This window comes from Mus caroli, chromosome 18 (assembly GCF_900094665.2).
Source record: "Mus caroli chromosome 18, CAROLI_EIJ_v1.1, whole genome shotgun sequence".
NCBI lineage: Eukaryota > Metazoa > Chordata > Mammalia > Rodentia > Muridae > Mus > Mus caroli.
In genome coordinates this window covers 75,137,964-75,157,187 of record NC_034587.1, presented here as the reverse complement: position 1 = coordinate 75,157,187, position 19,224 = coordinate 75,137,964, and the positions used below count along the sequence as shown (strand labels likewise).

The following is a 19,224-nucleotide window of genomic DNA, read 5'->3' as shown; positions in this document are numbered from 1 at the left end:
CACTGTCTGGGGCTGGAGAGATGGGTTGGTGCGGCTTTTGCAGAGGAGCCAGGCTAGCTTTCCAGCACCCACATGGTGGCTCACAGCCATCTCAACCCTAGTTCAGGGGATCAGATATCCTCTCCTGACCTCCATGGGATCAGCCACACACATAGTGCACATGCATGCACACAGGCAAAACAATCATACACATAAAATAAAATAAATAAGTCTGTCTTTTTTTTAAAAAGAAAAGCCAGCTCTAGCAAAAAGGTAAAAGTATATTATTCATGGTGTTGTGAGCTTCCTCCTGTCTCCAGTGTGTAGTATGGAGGATGATGTTGAGTAGGATTGCAGGTAGAAGGTTTGTTACAATGCCTGCCATGAGCCAGATACTAGGACACACACTAACTTCCAATCCTCCAACTCACCCATGACAAAAGACACCACTGAATTTCTGGGTGGGAGACCAAGATGGAGACCATTTTGAGTTCATGGTACATCTTAGAGACTGACACATCCATTCCCTGCCCACGCCACATTCTGAAGCCTCCCTTTTATTCCACAACTCTCATGGGTGTTACCTCTAGTCAAATGCTTGGAAGAAAAATAGCATATCACAAACACTGGTCCTTGCATTCCATCTGGGAGCTTGATAGAAATGTAGAATCTTAGCCCCATGTTAGAGTTACAGAGTGAGTCTAAGATTTAAAGGTGTCCTAAGGTGAATCCAAGAATCCCAAGCAGTTCAAGTTGAGAAGTACTGGAGTACTATCCCCCCTCTCCTCTCTTCCTCTGTGTCCTCTCCCACTGAGGTAGAACAGAGGAGAAGACAGCGAATGGATCTTAAAACATACATGGTCTGAACTGCTGTCAGCAAACTCAGATTGGGAAAAGGGCCAGTGCTATTTTGAATGTCGGTGACTGGGAACACATTGAGTGGGGTGCTATGCTAAGGAGCCACAATCCAGGGTTCCCTCAGTCTTTCTGTTGCTATTCCAACTTCTGTGTTCCCATTGGCATCTCTCCTCTGTAGAGGGCAACAAAGACTGGCTCCCATCCCTCTTGAGGATGTCTTGATAGGTCTCTGAATGCGACTGTCCCTCCAGTCTCAAACTGATGTTATTAATTTTTAAAACAAACTTCCTGATTGAGGTTCTGCTGCCTCTAAATTGTCTCTACAATGAGCCTGTGTACTAATTAACCCATAGAAACAACCAACGATGTACCTTTTTCAAGTTTCAGAGTGATTAGAATATGAAAATCAAGAGCACAATGGTGCAGATGTTTTAAAATCACAGCAGACAGCAATTAGTGACAGGGGAAACAGCTGCTTATCTCTCCAGATAAAGCCTCTTAATCGGGAATTACACTGGAGGCGTCATTACCCAGATGGATCACACATGATTTACCGAGAAGGCGGGGCGGCGCTAACTTTGATTTGTGAGCCAGGTTCTCATCAAGCTGACACGGTTACCTTCAGAGAGGTGAACCAGAGGCTGCAGGGGAGGCTGCCTTTACCTTGCCACCTATTAGCCCAGGTCAGAGAGGATGCACAGGATGAGGGAAGGGAACCCAAAGGTCTGCAGAAGCCACAAGCACCTGTCTGTCTCCTCCAGTCAGGCTGTATTGTTTTATTGTTCAGGGATGAACTCATTAGGTGCCCTTGCATATTGAGAAGAAAGAGAACCTGGTGAAGGGGGCAACAGTGAGTTCCAGGCTACAGTAGGAAACCTCTGGAAAGAAACACATCTCAGAGAGAGAGAGAGAGAGTGTGTGTGTGTGTGTGAGAGAGAGAGAGAGAGAGAGAGCGCAAGACAGAGAGAGACAGAGACAGAAACAGAGAGAGACGAGAGAGCAAAGGAGGTGTAGAGAGTCATCCTATTTGTGGACTATATCTATGCTTGGTTCCTTTCATATATGGGTTTAGTTTGTATTTGTGCGCTGTTCTGGGCACTAAGAAATCTGAATAACCTGCTCCGGTGTTTTTATAAAAGTCTATAAATACACATACACACACACACACAACGCTTGTTTTGGTCTCCCAGGTAAATAATTGGAGTGGAATTGTTGAGTCATGAGGTACATTTAGCTTTGAAAGAAATTGCCAGAGCATCTTCCAGTGTTTTTGCCCTTTAACACTCTTCCCTCAAGCAATGGATGGAAGTGTCAATTGTTTTGCATCCTGCCTACATTTGCTGTTTGTCCTTTTTATCTGAGCTACCCAAGTAAGCAAGTGGGCATCATCTTGTGGTTTTATCATTTCCTTGACAACAAATGAATTTGAAAACATAAGTATGACCTCCCTGGCCATTCCTCCTAATTACATAGCCCCAACTATTTCAATGAAAGTTTGTTTGCAGTTACGGGGAAGCAGAGTTGGCTGATAGGCGAAGTAGATCTTAGTTTGCATTGAGGAAAAGCCCGACATTTTTTTTTTTTTTGGTTTCTCTCTACTTTGTTACAAGATTCCTATCTTATTTCTCTGGCTTTACATTTTTTTAACTCATCTTTGGTTTTCACCAGTTTCTTTACGATGTGTGTAGATATGGATGCTGTTGTGTTCGGTCTGCCTCTGATTTGTTGGTCTTCTGAGTGATCTGGATCTGCATGCATTACTCCCTGGACCTCCTGTGGATAGTCTGAGTGTATGGTACCCCCGGATTGCTAGTGCTGTTTCTTCTTCCTCTCCCCATCTCTCAGTTTAGATGATTTCTCCTGTGCCATTCCCACGCTGTGGAAGATGTTTTGACTCCCACAGTGAAGGTTTTCATTGTAGCTTTTGTTCAGAGGCAGAGTTCACACGTGCCTATTTCAGTATTCCTCTGATCTCTATACTGGGGCTTCCCATCTGGTCATCAATGTCCGTGCATCTGTTTCTTTAAATACTTGAACATTTTCAGAATGGATATTTTAGTCTAGTTTTATTTTCCTGATTGTGGGCATTTTTGCCTCTACCTCTGTGCTTGTTTAAGAGTGTGTGTGTGTGTGTGTGTTTGTATTTGTGTGTGTGTGTATTTGTGTGTGTGTGTGTGTGTTTGTTTGTATTTGTGTGTGTGTGTATTTGTGTGTGTGTGTGTGTGTGTGTGTGTGTATAAAGAGGCTGGGAATTTGGAAAGGAGTGGGGGCACATAGGAGGAGTTGGAAGGGATAGAGTGAGGATTAGAAACGATAAAAATACTGTAGACAGGTAGGAGATTCTCTGCAAAATACAAAAAATATGCACACATTAAAAGAAGAGTTTGTTACATATCTTGTGTCCGGTGGAACCACAGACCCTGAACCCATGATTCAAACGAGGAACTCTGCAACGTTTGTCTGGATCTATCATGAGTGGTTTCAGGAAGGTACTTGGCTCATTAGAGGTGCTTGTAGCAGGTTCTATGCCAGGTTGGTATCTTTCGTGATTGCAAGGCTAAATGACTTTTCCTTGAGGAAGTGGCTGGTGTTTGTGTGTGTGTGTGTGTGTGTGTGTGTGTGTGTGTGTGCATGTGTGTCCTGTCAAATCCACTGGCTACAATTCAAAAATGTTTTTAGAAGATTCTAGGATTTGGTGAAACACATTTGAAAACCACTGGAATAGGAATCTCCTGGCAGTATTACAGTCTCCCTGGTGGCTAAGCCAAGCCCTGTCTTAAATATGATCCAGGGTTCCGAATTCTGTCTGCTTACTTGCATTGCCTGAAAGCTTTGAAGGAAGTACTAGTTATTTGGGCTCACCAGCAGAATGTTGACATAATTGCTCTGGGTAGACCCCAGGTATGTTGTTTCTAACAAGGCTTCCTGTGCGATTTCTAGCATAGAGCTAACATTAGACACTTTTAGTTTAAGCAGAGAGTTTGTGGTTCAGTTCCTTGTCTCCCACACTCTGCTCTCCCTCATGTTTAAGCACTTGCTTCTAGCTCCAGAAATGGAATGCCAGGACTCCCCAGAGCTCTGATGATTAGCATGGATAAAAACTCCAGGCTGGGAGTTCATGAATACCTGTGTGCTCTCCCTTCTGGGAAGGTACTGCTCCCCTCCTCTTGTGAAAGTGACCCTTCTGTAACTCTTACTCACATCCTTCCCTGAAATGGGAAACAGCGTTGGGGTTTCTTACCACGTAAATTGCAGAGTTCATGGAGCAAAACAGGAATGTTCAGTGTTGCCAAATTGCATATCCTAACAGGCCTGTGGTGGTTTGCTCTGCATATTTACCACCAAAGTGCTGTGAATGTCATAGTAACCGCAGATGAGCCTGTGTTAAATCATTAGATCAGCAGGATATAAATTTGTACATCAACATTATCCAGGGAGCCTGTTAATCTAAGTATCACTTCCTCCTACCCAGAGAGACTATGAGTTAGTGGGTCTGCAGAGGGCCAAGGAATCTGGACCCATAACTGGTACCTTAAGTGCTCCTGATACAGTGATCCAACACCACATCTGGAGAAGCACCAAGTACCAAATTCAGAGATAAAGATTCCCTAGTGGCTTCCTATTTCCCTGTGCTTGTAAACCAACATATCTCACAGACAGTAAATTTACATTAAAGGTGACATAGAAAGAAGCATGGATAAAGATGACCCCAAAGAGTAGTTTATGCCTATGAGAGCTTGTTTATTTCCTTCTGATGAGTTGTATATATACATATACATACATATATATTTTTCCTCTGATTCCATTCACCATATTTGTTTCTGGAAAAAAGAAACAGCTTAGCCTTAGATAAGCATGAAATAAGGTTCAGGTATTAATTTTTTTCCATTGCTTAGGAGATTTCAAATGTTTCATTAAAAATCCCAATAAACTTCTTTTTAAAAAGAAGCACAACTTGTGCAGAATTTAAAGGTATGTGACTTATATAAAGGATGGGGAGGGAACAGTCATTTTCGTTTTTCTTTGTGTGGTGTGCTTGCCCATCTCTGTATGGGTAAACTAAGAGCTCACTCAGTCTTGGTGAAGGACATACTGGAGCTATTGTGTACATATATCATGGCTGACCAATGGGGAACTGGAATTTCCCAAATGGTAACACATACCTATCAGAAGAACTGTAGGAGACTCATTCTTAGACAGTTTAGAAAGTGCTCATTCTTGGTCCTTCTTCCCTCTTTGCCCCTTCTCTGCAGCTCCAGGGAGTGACAAGGTTAAATACCACCCCCATCCCCACTCTTGATACTATATCTCACTTCTCTTTGTCCATCTGGCCATGATGGGTAACATGGCCTATGAAATTTGTAAGAACAATGAGTCAGGCCCGTGACCTAGAGGAAGACCAGAACAGCACATGAGCCTCACCTGTCCCTGGCTACAACAGTACAGTCTCAAACATTCTCATCAGACTGAAACTCACCTTCTTAATAGGTACAAACCCTCTCTCACAGTAGAGCTAACTGGAAGCAAATGACAAGAGATAGGAAAGAACTAACAGTATAAATTACATTAAGGGCCAGGGATAACATAGAAGGAATATAGGCCTTAAATTGAGGGAAAGAGGTGTTTTTATGGTTTGGTCAACACCTAGCATTTTTCAGCACTCCAGTTTCATTTTGAGCCATTATCAAATGAAAGATGAATGATACATTGTCTTTTGTGTGTAACTGTATATTTTGCCATTTTACCAGGAGCTTCAGATAATTGTTAGTTTTTTCTTTTGGTTTCATACTTATTTTTATTTAAGTGTATGAATCTCTGTGTGTATCCGACCTGTGCAGGTGAAGGCCAGAAGAAGGTGGCAGTGCCCCTGGAGCTGGAGTAGCAGGCACTTGTAAGCTGTCTGATCTGGGTGCTGGGAACTAAACTCAGGCTCTCTATGAGAGCTGTAAGAACTCTCCACCATCCAGCCATCTCTCCAGTCGCTCTTTTAGTTATTTATTAATTTAACAAACAGCCCTAAATGGCTTTGTGTACTTAATTTCTTTAGTAAGCTCTGGGAATTATAAGATACATAAAAAGATAGGTAATATGTTTGTTTGTTTGTCTGCTTGCTTTTATCTAAAAATTCTTACAGTATTAGAGAAAGAGACAGAAGTCTATATGTATTAAATACCACGTGGTACTGTAAGGACTATGGTAGATGTTGTTATGGAAGCCAATGGAACATGCAGAAGAGAGAGTGTAGGGAATCAGGTATCATTGTGTTTGAAGCACTGTGTTTGCAAGCAATATATTTCAGTGCTTAGCACATTAATCTCATCATTGACAAAATGAAATATCCGTAATAAAACGCACATTCCTTCATTCATTTGGTAAATGTTTATTGAGGGCCTGCTGTGTGCCAAGGCACCCTGATAGGTACCTTGTTGATATGTAATAAGCTAGAAAAAGAAGTGGGCATGTAATTCAATTACCATACAAAATCAAACACACAAAAATTAGCTACAGCTGGTGCAACAAACGTGAATGCGTGTTTTCTTGAAAGCCTAAAATCAGGCTATTTCTCCAAGGTTGAGGGGCATCACTAGGACGAAGATCATATAGCATGAAAGAGATGTTAATTGTGAACTCTGTTAGAGCAGAGAACAGGTGGTAAGAGTCAGGGACCAAGTTTCCAGCCATAACTTCATCACAAAGCCCCATTCATAGATGGACTCTAATGGCCAGCACTGGGGCACAGAAGAGCCAGGAGTGTGGAGTAAACAGAATCACCACTAATGTTGTGCCTGAGGCTGAAGACAGTAATATTCATAGCTTCTTTTACCTTAGTCTCAGAAATGTCATAGGATAAGTTACACAGCATCCCAGAGGAGTAGGAAACATTGGCTTCTTGACATGGAGAAGTAGCAAACCCCTGGCTCCTAATAGATGACTAAGTGACATTTAATATTTTATTCTCCGTTTTCAAATCATACATTTTATAGAAACTGGGATATAGTTTATGTGCATAGCAATAACCCCTAGTAGACAGCATCAAGTGACAAGGTAATTCTCTATATATTGATGCTAATTGTATTAATACTACAAATTTCAAGGTGACACTTTTTCCCCACTTGGAATGTGTATTGGTTTGACTCAGGAAGACTATCACACTTGAAAAAATATGGAGTGTGCTCATACAAACATAAAAATGATTTCACAAAGCCATAGTGACAAAATGTTCCTCGGAGTCCAATAGCTAATAGGATGCAAAAGCTGTTTAATTGAGACATTGAATTTTACCTCTGAAGCTTCTGCCATGCATGTCTGGATTCTTCAGAGAAACACTACGAATGGGTTCTAGCAGGACATTAGTTCTATAGCCCCCAAAGACAGACAGATGGAGCAAAAAAATAGAAGGTAGATAAGATGATAGGTCAGAAACTGATAGACTGTAGATCATGTGTAGATATTGGACTGATAGATAGTACAGGGAAAACTGCCAACTTTTCTATACCAACCACCACGTTTTTCTTAGGGTGAATGTTATAGAAGTTTTCTTTGATTTACAAATATTTCCCCTCTGTAACAAATCCGAAACTAATCTTTCCTATAAGTGTACCACTATGGTTGCAAATTAAGCTTCGAACGAACCTGCAGTTGTGTGGCTCTCCACTGTCTGAAATACTGAGAGCGTGTCTAACTAAAAGTGGTGTCCAGTGATGGTTAGCCTTCCATCCCTTTGTGGTTTTGTAGACTCTGGTGTGTCTTGCTATTCTTAGGAAGAAGTCCTAGGGAAATTGTTGGAGACGTTCCCTCCCTTGTGTAGGAGAAGCACAGATGCCCTGGGACAGGAAAGGTTATTTTGAAGGATCACAATTTGTTCTTAGTGCATTTGTTCAATAAACTCAACCTTCCTTTGGAGACTTTCCTTAAAGAGAAGTAACTGTTTAACGTGGGCTTATGGATCCTAGCCTGCTAGCCCTCAACCACAGCAGCATGCCCAGAGACAAAATGGGGATGGTTCCTGCATGTTTCTCATGTTGGCTTTTGCATGCCTTGGACTTGGGCCGTTTTCACCCAAAGAACTCAGCGGTGCTTGCATACAAACATACTGAGCTCTGTAATGTGCAGTCTACCCCCGGCTCTAAATGGGGAATCACAGGAGGAGAACGGGAGACCGCTGAGGAGGAACTGGAATAAGTAAGAGGCTCTTGCTGGCTTTGCTGCATGGAGCCGGATTCTCCACTGCTTATGTGTCAGCTTCTTCATCATAAGATTCTACTCATTGAGCTCAGAGGCCTTGGGGTTGCCACCTCCTCTCTTCTCTTTGTACAGTTCTTCTCAGACTGCAATAAATCACCTTCTTTAGAGAGGGGAGGGACAGCAATTAAAACATTCTTGCTAATGTCCAAATTCAGTGTCATATATCTTTATTACCATAAATTGAGAAAAGCTCCTCTCTCTCTCTCTCTCTCTCTCTCTCTCTCTCTCTCTCTCTCATGTTCTGAAATTCAGGAAAATATGAACATAACCCCTTATTTCAAATTAAAAAAAATAAGCTGTTATACAAACTTTAAGAAGTTCCAAAATGTTCATCTTTGTTTCTCTTTCTCTCCCTTTCCACTTTCTCTACTCTCAGGCATACGAGAGGCCCCAGAAACACTCAACACTTCAGTATGACCCAGGTCACTCCCAGGGCTTCACCAGTGACACCTTAAAACCAAAGCACCAGCAAAAAAGCAGCAGTCAGAGCCACATGGAATGGCCCTCCAACTCTGACAGTGGACCAGCTACTCAGAATTGCTTCATCAGTCCAGAGGCTGGCCGAGACACTGCAAGCACCAGCAAGGTCCCAGCTCTTGAACCCGTGGCTTCCTTTGCAAAGGCCCAGAGTAAAAAAGGCAGTACAGGAGGGGCCTGGAGTCAGTTGTCCAGCAGTAGCAAAGACCTGCTCTTGGGAAGTGTGGTACCATCCCCCAGCAGCCACAACTCCCCAGCGACCCCTAGCAGCTCGGCTGAATGCAATGGACTCCAGCCATTGGGAGATCAAGAAGGAGGAAGTACAAAGGAACTCCCAGAGCCACCCACTCTCAGTAGCAAGAAGAAGTTCAGTAAAAAAGATATGATAAGCCAAACCCTACCAAACTCAGATCTGGATTGGGTCAAGAGTGCCCAGAAAGCATTTGAAACCACAGAAGGGAAAAGGGAAGCCTACCCTGCAGACAAGGCTCAAGAGGCATCGCCAGCCCGGCAGAGCATCAGTTCCGTCAGTAACCCGGAAAATGATTCCAGTCATGTCCGGATTACTATCCCCATAAAGACACCTTCTCTGGATCCAACCAACCATAAGAGGAAAAAGAGGCAGTCTATTAAAGCTGTGGTGGAAAAAATCGTTCCGGAGAAAGCACTGGCTTCAGGGATTACCATGAGCAGTGAGGTTGTTAATAGAATACTTTCCAACTCAGAGGGAAGTAAGAAAGACCCTCGAGTCCCGAAGTTGGGTAAGATGATAGAGAATGAACCCCCCTCAGTTGGCCTGGAAACAGGTGGGAACGCTGAAAAGATTGTCCCCGGAGGTGTGTCCAAGCAGAGGAAACCGCCCATGGTCATGACGTCACCCACACGCCCAGAGCATGCTCCATCAGGAAAGCTGCCTGAGATCCAGCACCCCAAGTTTGCTGCAAAAAGGAGGTGTAGCAAGGCCAAACCTCCGGCTATGCTTCGAGAGGCAGTCTTAGCTACCGCCGAAAAACTGATGGTTGAGCCACCGTCTGCTTACCCCATTACCCCATCCAGCCCTCTGTACACCAACACGGACAGTCTTACTGTGATCACACCGGTCAAAAAGAAGCGGGGACGACCAAAGAAGCAACCTCTGCTCACTGTGGAGACGATTCACGAAGGCACTTCCACTAGCCCCGTCAGCCCAATCAGCAGAGAGTTTCCTGGCACCAAGAAAAGGAAGAGACGGCGCAATCTGGCTAAATTGGCCCAGTTAGTGCCCGGAGAGGACAAACCCATGAGCGAGATGAAGTTTCACAAAAAGGTTGGCAAGCTTGGTGTGTTGGATAAGAAGACCATCAAAACGATCAACAAGATGAAGACACTCAAGAGAAAAAATATCTTAAATCAGATCTTGTCCTGTTCCAGCAGCGTGGCCCTAAAGGCCAAAGCTCCCCCAGAGACTAGTCCTGGGGCAGCATCTATTGAAAGTAAACTGGGAAAGCAGATTAACGTCAGCAAGAGAGGAACCATCTACATAGGCAAGAAGAGGGGCAGGAAGCCAAGGACAGAGCTGCCACCCCCATCCGAGGAACCCAAATCAGCCATCAAGCACCCCAGGCCTGTCTCTAGCCAGCCGGACGTTCCAGCCGTGCCTTCCAGCTTCCAGTCACCCGTGGCTTCTTCACCAGCAGCTATGCACCCACTCTCAACACAGTTAGGTGGGTCCAATGGCAACCTGAGCCCCGCCAGCACTGAAACCAATTTTTCAGAGTTGAAAACTATGCCGAACCTCCAGCCCATCAGTGCTCTTCCAACCAAAACCCAGAAGGGAATCCACGGAGGGACCTGGAAGCTGTCCCCACCCCGGCTGATGGCCAACTCCCCATCACACCTTTGCGAGATTGGCTCACTGAAGGAGATAACGTTGTCCCCTGTGAGTGAGTCCCACAGCGAGGAGACTATCCCGAGCGACAGTGGCATCGGGACAGACAACAACAGCACCTCCGACCAAGCAGAGAAGAGTTCAGAATCCCGGCGGAGGTACTCTTTCGACTTCTGTTCCCTTGACAACCCAGAGGCCATTCCATCCGACACCAGCACAAAGAACCGGCACGGCCACCGGCAGAAGCATCTCATTGTGGACACTTTTCTGGCCCACGAAAGCCTCAAGAAGCCAAAGCACAAGAGGAAACGGAAGAGCCTGCAAAACCGCGATGATCTCCAGTTTCTGGCAGAGCTAGAAGAGCTCATCACCAAGTTTCAAGTGTTCAGGATCTCTCACCGGGGCTATACTTTCTACCATGAGAATCCGTATCCCAGCATCTTTAGGATTAACTTTGATCACTATTACCCGGTGCCATATATCCAGTACGATCCATTGCTCTATCTTCGTAGGACTTCAGACCTGAAGTCAAAGAAGAAGCGTGGTAGGCCTGCAAAAACCAATGACACCATGACAAAGGTGCCTTTTTTACAGGGGTTCAGCTACCCTATCCCCAGTGGAAGTTACTATGCACCCTATGGAATGCCTTACACATCAATGCCTATGATGAACCTTGGTTACTATGGCCAGTACCCAGCTCCTCTGTACGTGTCACACACACTTGGAGCCGCGTCCCCTTTCATGAGGCCGACGGTGCCACCACCCCAGTTCCACGCAAGTTCTCATGTAAAGATGTCCGGGGCAACGAAACATAAAGCCAAGCATGGCGTCCACTTGCAGGGAACCGTAGGCATGGGCCTTGGTGACATACAGCCATCCCTGAACCCTCCCAAGGTGGGCGGGGCCACTCTGTCCAGCAGTAGGCTCCACAAGCGGAAACACAAACATAAGCGTAAGCACAAGGAAGACCGAATCCTAGGGACCCACGACAACCTGAGTGGTCTCTTTGCAGGCAAAGCCACAGGCTTCTCCAGCCACCTCCTGAGTGAACGGCTCAGCGGTTCCGACAAAGAGCTTCCGCTGATGAGCGAGAAGAGCAAACACAAGGAGAGACAGAAGCACCAGCACGGGGAGGCCAGCCACAAGGTTTCCAAGAACAACTTTGAGGTGGACACCCTGTCTACGCTGTCACTTTCTGACGCCCAGCACTGGACACAGGCTAAGGACAAAGGTGACTTGAGCAGTGAGCCTGTGGAGTCCTGTGCTAAAAGGTACTCTGGCAATGGTGGAGACAGCACAAGATCGGAGGGTCTGGATGTGTTCAGTGAAATGAATCCTTCCAGTGACAAGTGGGACAGTGACATGGGTGGGAGTAAGAGGAGGAGCTTTGAAGGCTTTGGGACATACAGGGAGAAGGACATCCAAGCCTTCAAGATGAATCGCAAGGAGAGAGGTTCTTATGAGTCCTCCATGTCTCCAGGTAAGTCCACATTTTTCTCTAGACTTGGACTTGCCAGTTATTTAAGTCGTGGCCTTTGCAGTCTGAAGGCCAATTGTGCTGGGTACATGTTTTACCACGGGGGAGGAGGGAGTGCAATTAGGCCCACTTGCACACTTGGATTTGCCATGTATTTCATATACTGTTTACATGATTTGCCTGTCTTTCTGTTCCACAAAGCCAATGCCTGAGACAGCCTCAGTCACTCTCTAAATGACAGACATATGTGCTACAACTGTATTTTTTGTTGAAGACACTCTTCTGATGTTATTGGGTCCTGAGGATTTGGTACAGTTTGCAAGCCGAAGGCTCTAAACGTGAATAGAATACCAACCGCATCTTAAGAGTGCCAAGGCTAAAAGAGAATGACAATGACCGTGTGTGACACCCTGTCAGTGGAAGTCACCAATCTTAGATGAGAGATTTACCACTGAGAGAATGGAAGCTGGTGATCAGAGACTCCTCAAGTCTAACCAGTCGGGAAGCCACAGCTCTAAACCTTGATGTCTGTTCTTTCCCATGGTCATTGAACAAGCTGCCACAGTCAGGACCCTCAACAGAACCCTTGACTGCAGTCACAGCATCGCATGCACTAAGGGAAGTGGCTTGGGAGAAGGTATTCTGTGTCTCCTTTACACAGAACTATATCCCTGTGATTTTTTTTAGAACACCCACTCATTGGGATCCTTCCTCACTGATGTCTAAGTAATTATGTTCCTTGCTTCCAGAAAGATCTACCTCCCTGTCAGTTACTGGCAGAATTTCTTTGTTTACCTCCGTCTCCAAACAAGTCTTTCCCTACCATTCAGTTTCACAATTTGGCAAACATATCCCTGTGTCCCTGTCCTTATAGTATATAAATGCTAAGACTCTGAAGAGTGCAGAAGTCCTTTAATGGGAACTGAAAAACCTAAGCGTTTCTTGCATTTCTATTGTCCTCAAATGGTGTGGTACACTCTGGCCAAAGCCTGGTTTTAAGGGTCTCTTTGCACACTGTGAGGATGTGGATATAATATTTTATCTCTGTTTATCTTTAGGGTCTCTCCCTTGCTCTCTCTCTTCCTGGGAAGTCCACAAATAGTGACTGTAAAAACCAGTCAAGTAAAAAAGAATGACTTATTTTTATGCAAACGAAGAATTTCAGTTAGAGACTACTAAAGATTGTGTCATGTTGTTAGTCATTTGCGAGTTGTCATGGAGGTGCATTGTCTTCTTAATGAAAGAGAATAGATTGCAGGTCACCGAATGGTCCATTTATCCTGCCTGCCCCGAGTAGCTATAGTTTTGCCATTTCTTATTCAAAAGACTTCTTTGAAGTTACCTGGTTTCTTGAAGAGCCTCAATGAAGCCTGCCAGGCTTGGGGCACTGTATTAAATATGGACATGAGAAATGCTGGTTTTTTAAAAGCATGAATAGCACTGACCTATCTATCCAAACTGAACGAGTCATATGCAGATGCTCCGTGGGTTTTCTTTGTTTGTTTGGTTGATGTTTTTAAGTATCATTTAGCTACAGGAAAACAATAGCAGAGTTGTGCTAAGGAGTTAAAGAATCTAAGGTGCATAGACCTGAGGGAGAAAGCCCAGGCACAAAAATCAGTTGCCTCAGCACATTTCATTCTGATTTTTTTTTTATGGTCAGACTTTTGTGTTGGGTACTCAGTGAACTGTGATGGTTTCCCAGCGGTGGTTCATCTCTAGATACAATGCGTGCTCCTGGGGTGTCTGCACTATAGCAGTGCATTCACATGGCTGCTACTCCTTTCTTCAAAATCCTCTCCACCTCCTGTCTATATTCCCATGTGATATTCCGTCAGCCATAGGAGAGAGAAAGAAATAGCCATCCTGTCAATGTTCTGGAAGCAAGTGAAAGACCCACAACGTGAGGACTCCCCCACGTTCTGACTCAGGAGAGGCGACACCCCAAATCACACAAGAAACAGTCTTGCTGCAACTGCAAGAGGATTTTTATTCGAGAGCGTTCTCGGGCCCATGGTCATACACCACACAGGGGTAGAAGACCATGGTGCCCCGAGTAGCTGTATAAGGGGGTATTTAAAGGAAGAAACCACAACTCAAGGAAGTGGGGAGGGCGTTGTTGGAAAAATACCAAAGATACCAGTTAAGAGTCACAAGGAAGTGCAAAGTCACAAGAGTCACAGAGAATACCTGGTAATTGTTCTGGTTAACTCTCAGTTTCTAAGAGCCCCTAACAATAGCACATTTGCATGGCAGTTTCCAGCATTGGTCAGGGTGACTTTCTTTGAATGAACACTCTTTGAACCCAGGAAGCAGGTGGGTGGAGGAAGGAATGTCGTTATGGAGGTATGATTAGCATACCTTGGAGCAATGAGTCACAAAGGTCACAGTCCCAAGCCTCGTCCTAAAGGCCTAGAATTTTGTTACTTCTTCACAAGCAGACCGTCAGCAGAAGAACTGGGTGTTAGGCTCAGTTCCTTCATCAACTATCTGTTGGCCAACAGTGTGGCCTTCCTCTTTTTTGGTATCATCTACTTTATGTATTATTTGGGTAAGCATTCATCATTCAGAGAAGAGGACCAGAAGACTGGGTAGTGGGTCTGAGTGCCTGAACTTATATTTCTTCCATTCCTTCCTAATCTGCTTTCTGGAAACCTAACCAATGATGCACACTGAGTGTTGTTTGTCCAAAATACTTGAAGGACAGAACTATTTTAAATTTCAGATTTCTTTATTTTCAAATATTTGCATTTACATAATGAGACATCTTGGGGATAAGACCAGGGTCTAAACACAAAATTCATTTATATTTCATTTGTAGCACACACACTCAGCCTGATCATAATTTTATATGATCTTTTAAATATGTTTTTGGTGGCAAATAAATTTATAGTATGGGGTGTTTCTAATTATGTCATATCTATGTCTAAAATGTTTTAGTTTTTAGAGCATTGGCGATTCCAGATTTTCAGATATGTTTGTCTTGTATTATTGTTTTTCAATGACAAATCAAATCCAAACAGAGGACTCAGAGGGGCCAGTGACCTGACTATGCTCACACAGCTATCTGCTTTGAAGCTTAGCCTTTGTCTCCTGCACTGAAGGGCAACTTCAGCTCACACACTGATCAAGGGCAAGTCCAGAACACAGGTCCTGTTACCTGAGTGTCCACATGTGTTTCTGAATCTAACCCATCCTCCAATGACATACATGCACTTTGCTAAGGTGTAGCTGACAAATGATTATGTGACATTTGCAGAAGAAAGCAATGAAGGAAAGAGTGTATTCTTTTACTTAGTCCTCAACTTGAAAAGAAGGGCCCCTCATTGTCCCCTTCTAAACACAAGGTGATAAAAATTCCATTCTCTGACAATTCTTGCCACTACTTTGTGTCAGTCTCTATTTTACCCGGCTAGTCCCACCCCCAATTCATTAATGGATCATAATCATTGATGGCTTCTGTGTCTCAGTGAATTAAACTTGATGTCTCTGCTCATCTTGTTGGATAGTCCCTCCCTTTCACTGTTTGACCTATCATTGCTGTGTCCTGCATGCCCTCTCTAATTCTGCAGCCCCAAACATCAGGCAAAAATGTCTTTGGCTATACTTAGAACCCAGTGTCAGAATCTGTCAGAACTTTAAAATCTCCCTTAAAATGGAATTTTTCAAAAAGTATGAAGTCCTTTGAAAAGATAAGAAGCAGGTAAGGTGAGGGAAATATTACTGAATCCATTGAAAGCTTCCAGAAACTGCATCCAACTGGAGGTTCCAGTTGAGTTGGATAACACTAACACTTATGGTGGAAAAAAGAAAGGAAGGTTTTCCATGGTGTCTCTTCCTGTACCTTTGTTACTCCGTGCTGGATTCACTTCTTCCGCCTCTGAACGTACCATTTCACATAAGCTATTTTTCTATAAAATAGATATGGCTGCTATGTAGATGTCATTCTATAACCTACCAAGGACCAGATTTAGGCGCTTAGTAGACAGAGGGCCTTGCACCCTCCCTGAGATCCAAGCTGATGAAAGGCACCATATAAATGTGAGTCATTACCATTATGGAGAAAGGAATTAGAGACCTCATTTAGCAAAGGCAGCAATTGCACACGCCATTTCATCCTTGCTGCCTGGCAAATTCTTCATCCCCCACACCCTAGCCCTGCCAATGATTGTGTTGCCTCATCAGCTCCCTTACAATCATGTACAGGCTCCTCCTAGTTCTTCTTTCATTCCTTCCCTGTCTTCTCTCTCAGGAGCCAGTGGCTTTTTGGACTTATTTTCTGGACACATACCATCTGCTAAATCACCATCTTCTAAAATGCTTGTTTTATGCCAAAAGCGTATAAATAATGGAAAGGGGTAGTCTCGGATTCATACTTATCAGCATTATTTGAGGCTCCCTGTCACCAGACATCACTGTCCCCCCACACATTTTGCTTCCAAAAGAGCAAACCTGTCCAGATTTGACAATGCATATAGTCAGGATGATGCCACAGACCTCCAAAGCCAAATCCCCAAAGGTGGCGGGGAATGTCTCCTGCAGGGCTCATGATCATCTTCTTCAGATTTCCTGGAAGAAATCTGCATATTTTAACCTAAAACTCTGCCATGTATGAGATATCACAAACGAACCTGTGGTCCAGGCTCTTCTCAAATAATGGAAAACCAGTAGCAGGAGTCTATTTGCATATGGTACCTCTTAGTTCAGTGCCATTATTAGACAAGGAAGCCAGCCTTCATGCCCACATGTCAGACGCCTGCCTTATGATGAATAGGGGGTTGAGAATTAATCCTGAGTTCACCTCTCAGATATCAGAACCCTGCCGTGTAGGTAACCAGATCCCCTGGAGCCTGGCCCACCCCACTTCTGGTGGCTTCTGTCTTGCCCTTTGCCAGCTCTTCTTATCAGCGCTGCAGGGTATTTGGGGAGGCAGAATCTGCTGTCACTCATCAACATGACAGGGATACCCGTGCCAAAAGCAACAACACCCCCCCCCAACTCCAAGTAGTTATTCAGAAGAAGGAGCTAGCCATGTGGATGAGATGTCATGAAAGCTTTTCAGAAGAAGCATGTGAAGGCTGTGAAACGGGAATGAAAGGATGGAGGCAGCTGATGGGAGGGAAAACTCAGATTCTAAGAAAAGATAGTCATAAGTGGACAGTGGGTGGAGTATAATCAGTGTTACTTCAATCCAAGCTGAACTGCACGTCCTCCTGCAGGAAGAGATGCAAGATCAGTTAGGTACTAGCTACCTTGTACCTCAGATGGGTGGTACCCATCCTGTCCAAGCTTCACCCGCTACACCACCAGCTCACTGTTATATTTGTTCTCACGTGGGTCTCCAGTAATAAATGTTCTGACTAAGCTGGAGTCCAGGATTCTAAAAGCACCAACTCTGTTACAATGTAGTCTGAATATGAGCACAACCTCAACAATGGGCAACTTGGTTCTTCCAACACATGCTAAAATGCTGGTCACAGCATCATCTCTTCAATAGAGTTTTGTAACAGGCCCCTAGTGGTCCATGATTTAATCTGTGTGGGTCACCTCATTGGGCATTTGGCCTCACCTTTGCAGAAGGTAACACTCCTGCCCCTTGACTCCCACTGAAAAAAATGAGCTTATTCCTGGGGCAGGTTCAAGCCCACAATCACCCTCCTAGAAACAAAAAGGTTGGAGTGCTAATATGACTAATTATTTAGGAACAGGAAGAGAATGTTTAGAGTCCAAATTTAAAAATCTTAACGATGTAGATTAAACACCTAGCTTCACTTTTAAAAGCACAGACTTCTAAGGTTAAGTATTTTTATCACATGTATCTAATTGCTGGAAGAATTCAGTGTGTGTGGTGGGGGTTGGGGGTTAACAGTAGGCAAGAGGAAAGGGAGACATCGAGAAGAATGAAAGGAAAATGGAGAGCTTTTGGGCTGTGTTCTTTGTGAGCAGCTCTGGAGAGAAGCGTCTCATTGGAAATCACATGGTCCCAGGTCATCTCCTTGTCCCCATGTCTCAAAGTAGAAGCAATATTTATGAAAGTCATTTTGATTCCTTTTTATCACTTAACCCATCACTTAACCATTGCATATCGTTTTCTTCCCAAAGACTCTCCCAATTTGAAGCCACAAATTAATAAAATTAAATATTGTAATGAAACTTACCAGGAATGATTTTAAGAAAAGAAAAAAGAAAAAAATCATAGACACATAGCACCTCTTTTGCAGCAGGGAAATTAGGCAATTGTGCTTTTAGAGCATGATTTCCCTGGGCCATTTATCTTCCCACAATTGGCAAACACTCTCCTGCTCTTTTAGAAGTTTTATGCATAGGTCTGTGGGATTAGGGAACTATGCAGACCCATGTGTGGATATAGAGAAGTTATAATAGCATGGCAGTAAAGCCACGTGGAGCCTATGCTGGCTGGAGAAGTCAGTATGGCGTGCCTTCCAATGACAGGTCTGTCACAGTAAAGGAAAAAGAGAAGAATCTGCAAGAAGAGCCAGCAAAGGATCTGTCCGTTGTGTGCATGAACAAGCAATGTAATGCATGCTAGGACTGTGCTTTAGCACTGGGGGACTTAGTGCTTAATACAGATGGACAAAATCTCGGAGACAATGACAAAGACAAGACATACACATCTAGTATCAAGAATGCACTTCAGGTCTTGGTATCATTCTAGGGAGAACTTTTTGCTACCAAGAGTTCATATGTCAGGAGACTCCTCTACAAGAGAAAGAGAAGGTGACTTTAATTCACCATGGTGCAAAGCAAACTCGTTGAGCTACAAGAAAGGCACAAATAAACAAACTATCAAAACAGACTCATCCGTGTGAGGTGAGCCAGCTCTGTGCTCTCACTAGAGGAGAAGGAGGAGGGGCCGTATTTCTTCATAGTCATTCTCATTTTGATGGATTCTGTTGTGTGGCAGTATTCCTGAGAATATGTGAACAAATTTATCTATTCACTGTAGCAAGGAGACCAAGGACAGACTGAACTAAGACTATCACCAAAATTTAATGTTGGTGATGCAATCGTTAAGATTTATTGGTGTTACATTAAAGATTATGGGTGAGAGGTTATTTTCAGGAGTAGAAACGACTCAAAGACAGCTGCATCAACAAAGCCCACCCCAGTATTGGTAGTGGCTAATAAATCTAGAAACCTGGAATACACTGTGGTGCAAAGAGTTGGAAAGTGTCATGTTTCTAGGCAGCTCACTTCGGTCTGAGCCACTTTCAGAGAGCTAAACTCATCTCTGTCTCTTCTGGGAATTGTTCCTGGTCTAAGAGTGTCTCAGCAGTCCTGACTATTTATACAAGCTTGG

The 19,224-nt window shown here is 44.0% G+C and overlaps 1 protein-coding gene across 2 annotated transcripts in view; it reads left to right on the top strand.

Moving 5' to 3' along the window:
• The window catches only part of Setbp1 (SET binding protein 1), a 352,035-nt gene that overhangs the window by 234,886 nt on the left and 97,925 nt on the right, over window positions 1–19,224 (top strand). The window contains exons 4-5 of one of the 2 annotated variants that reach the window (XM_029472068.1): window positions 8,459–11,906; window positions 12,105–12,156. In XM_029472068.1, coding sequence (XP_029327928.1) covers window positions 8,459–11,906; window positions 12,105–12,115 — 3,459 coding nt within the window. In that variant the 3' untranslated portion in view covers window positions 12,116–12,156. Of the gene's footprint in view, window positions 1–8,458; window positions 11,907–12,104; window positions 12,157–19,224 lie in introns of those variants that run through there. The other variant, XM_021150811.2, reaches the window with a different exon arrangement.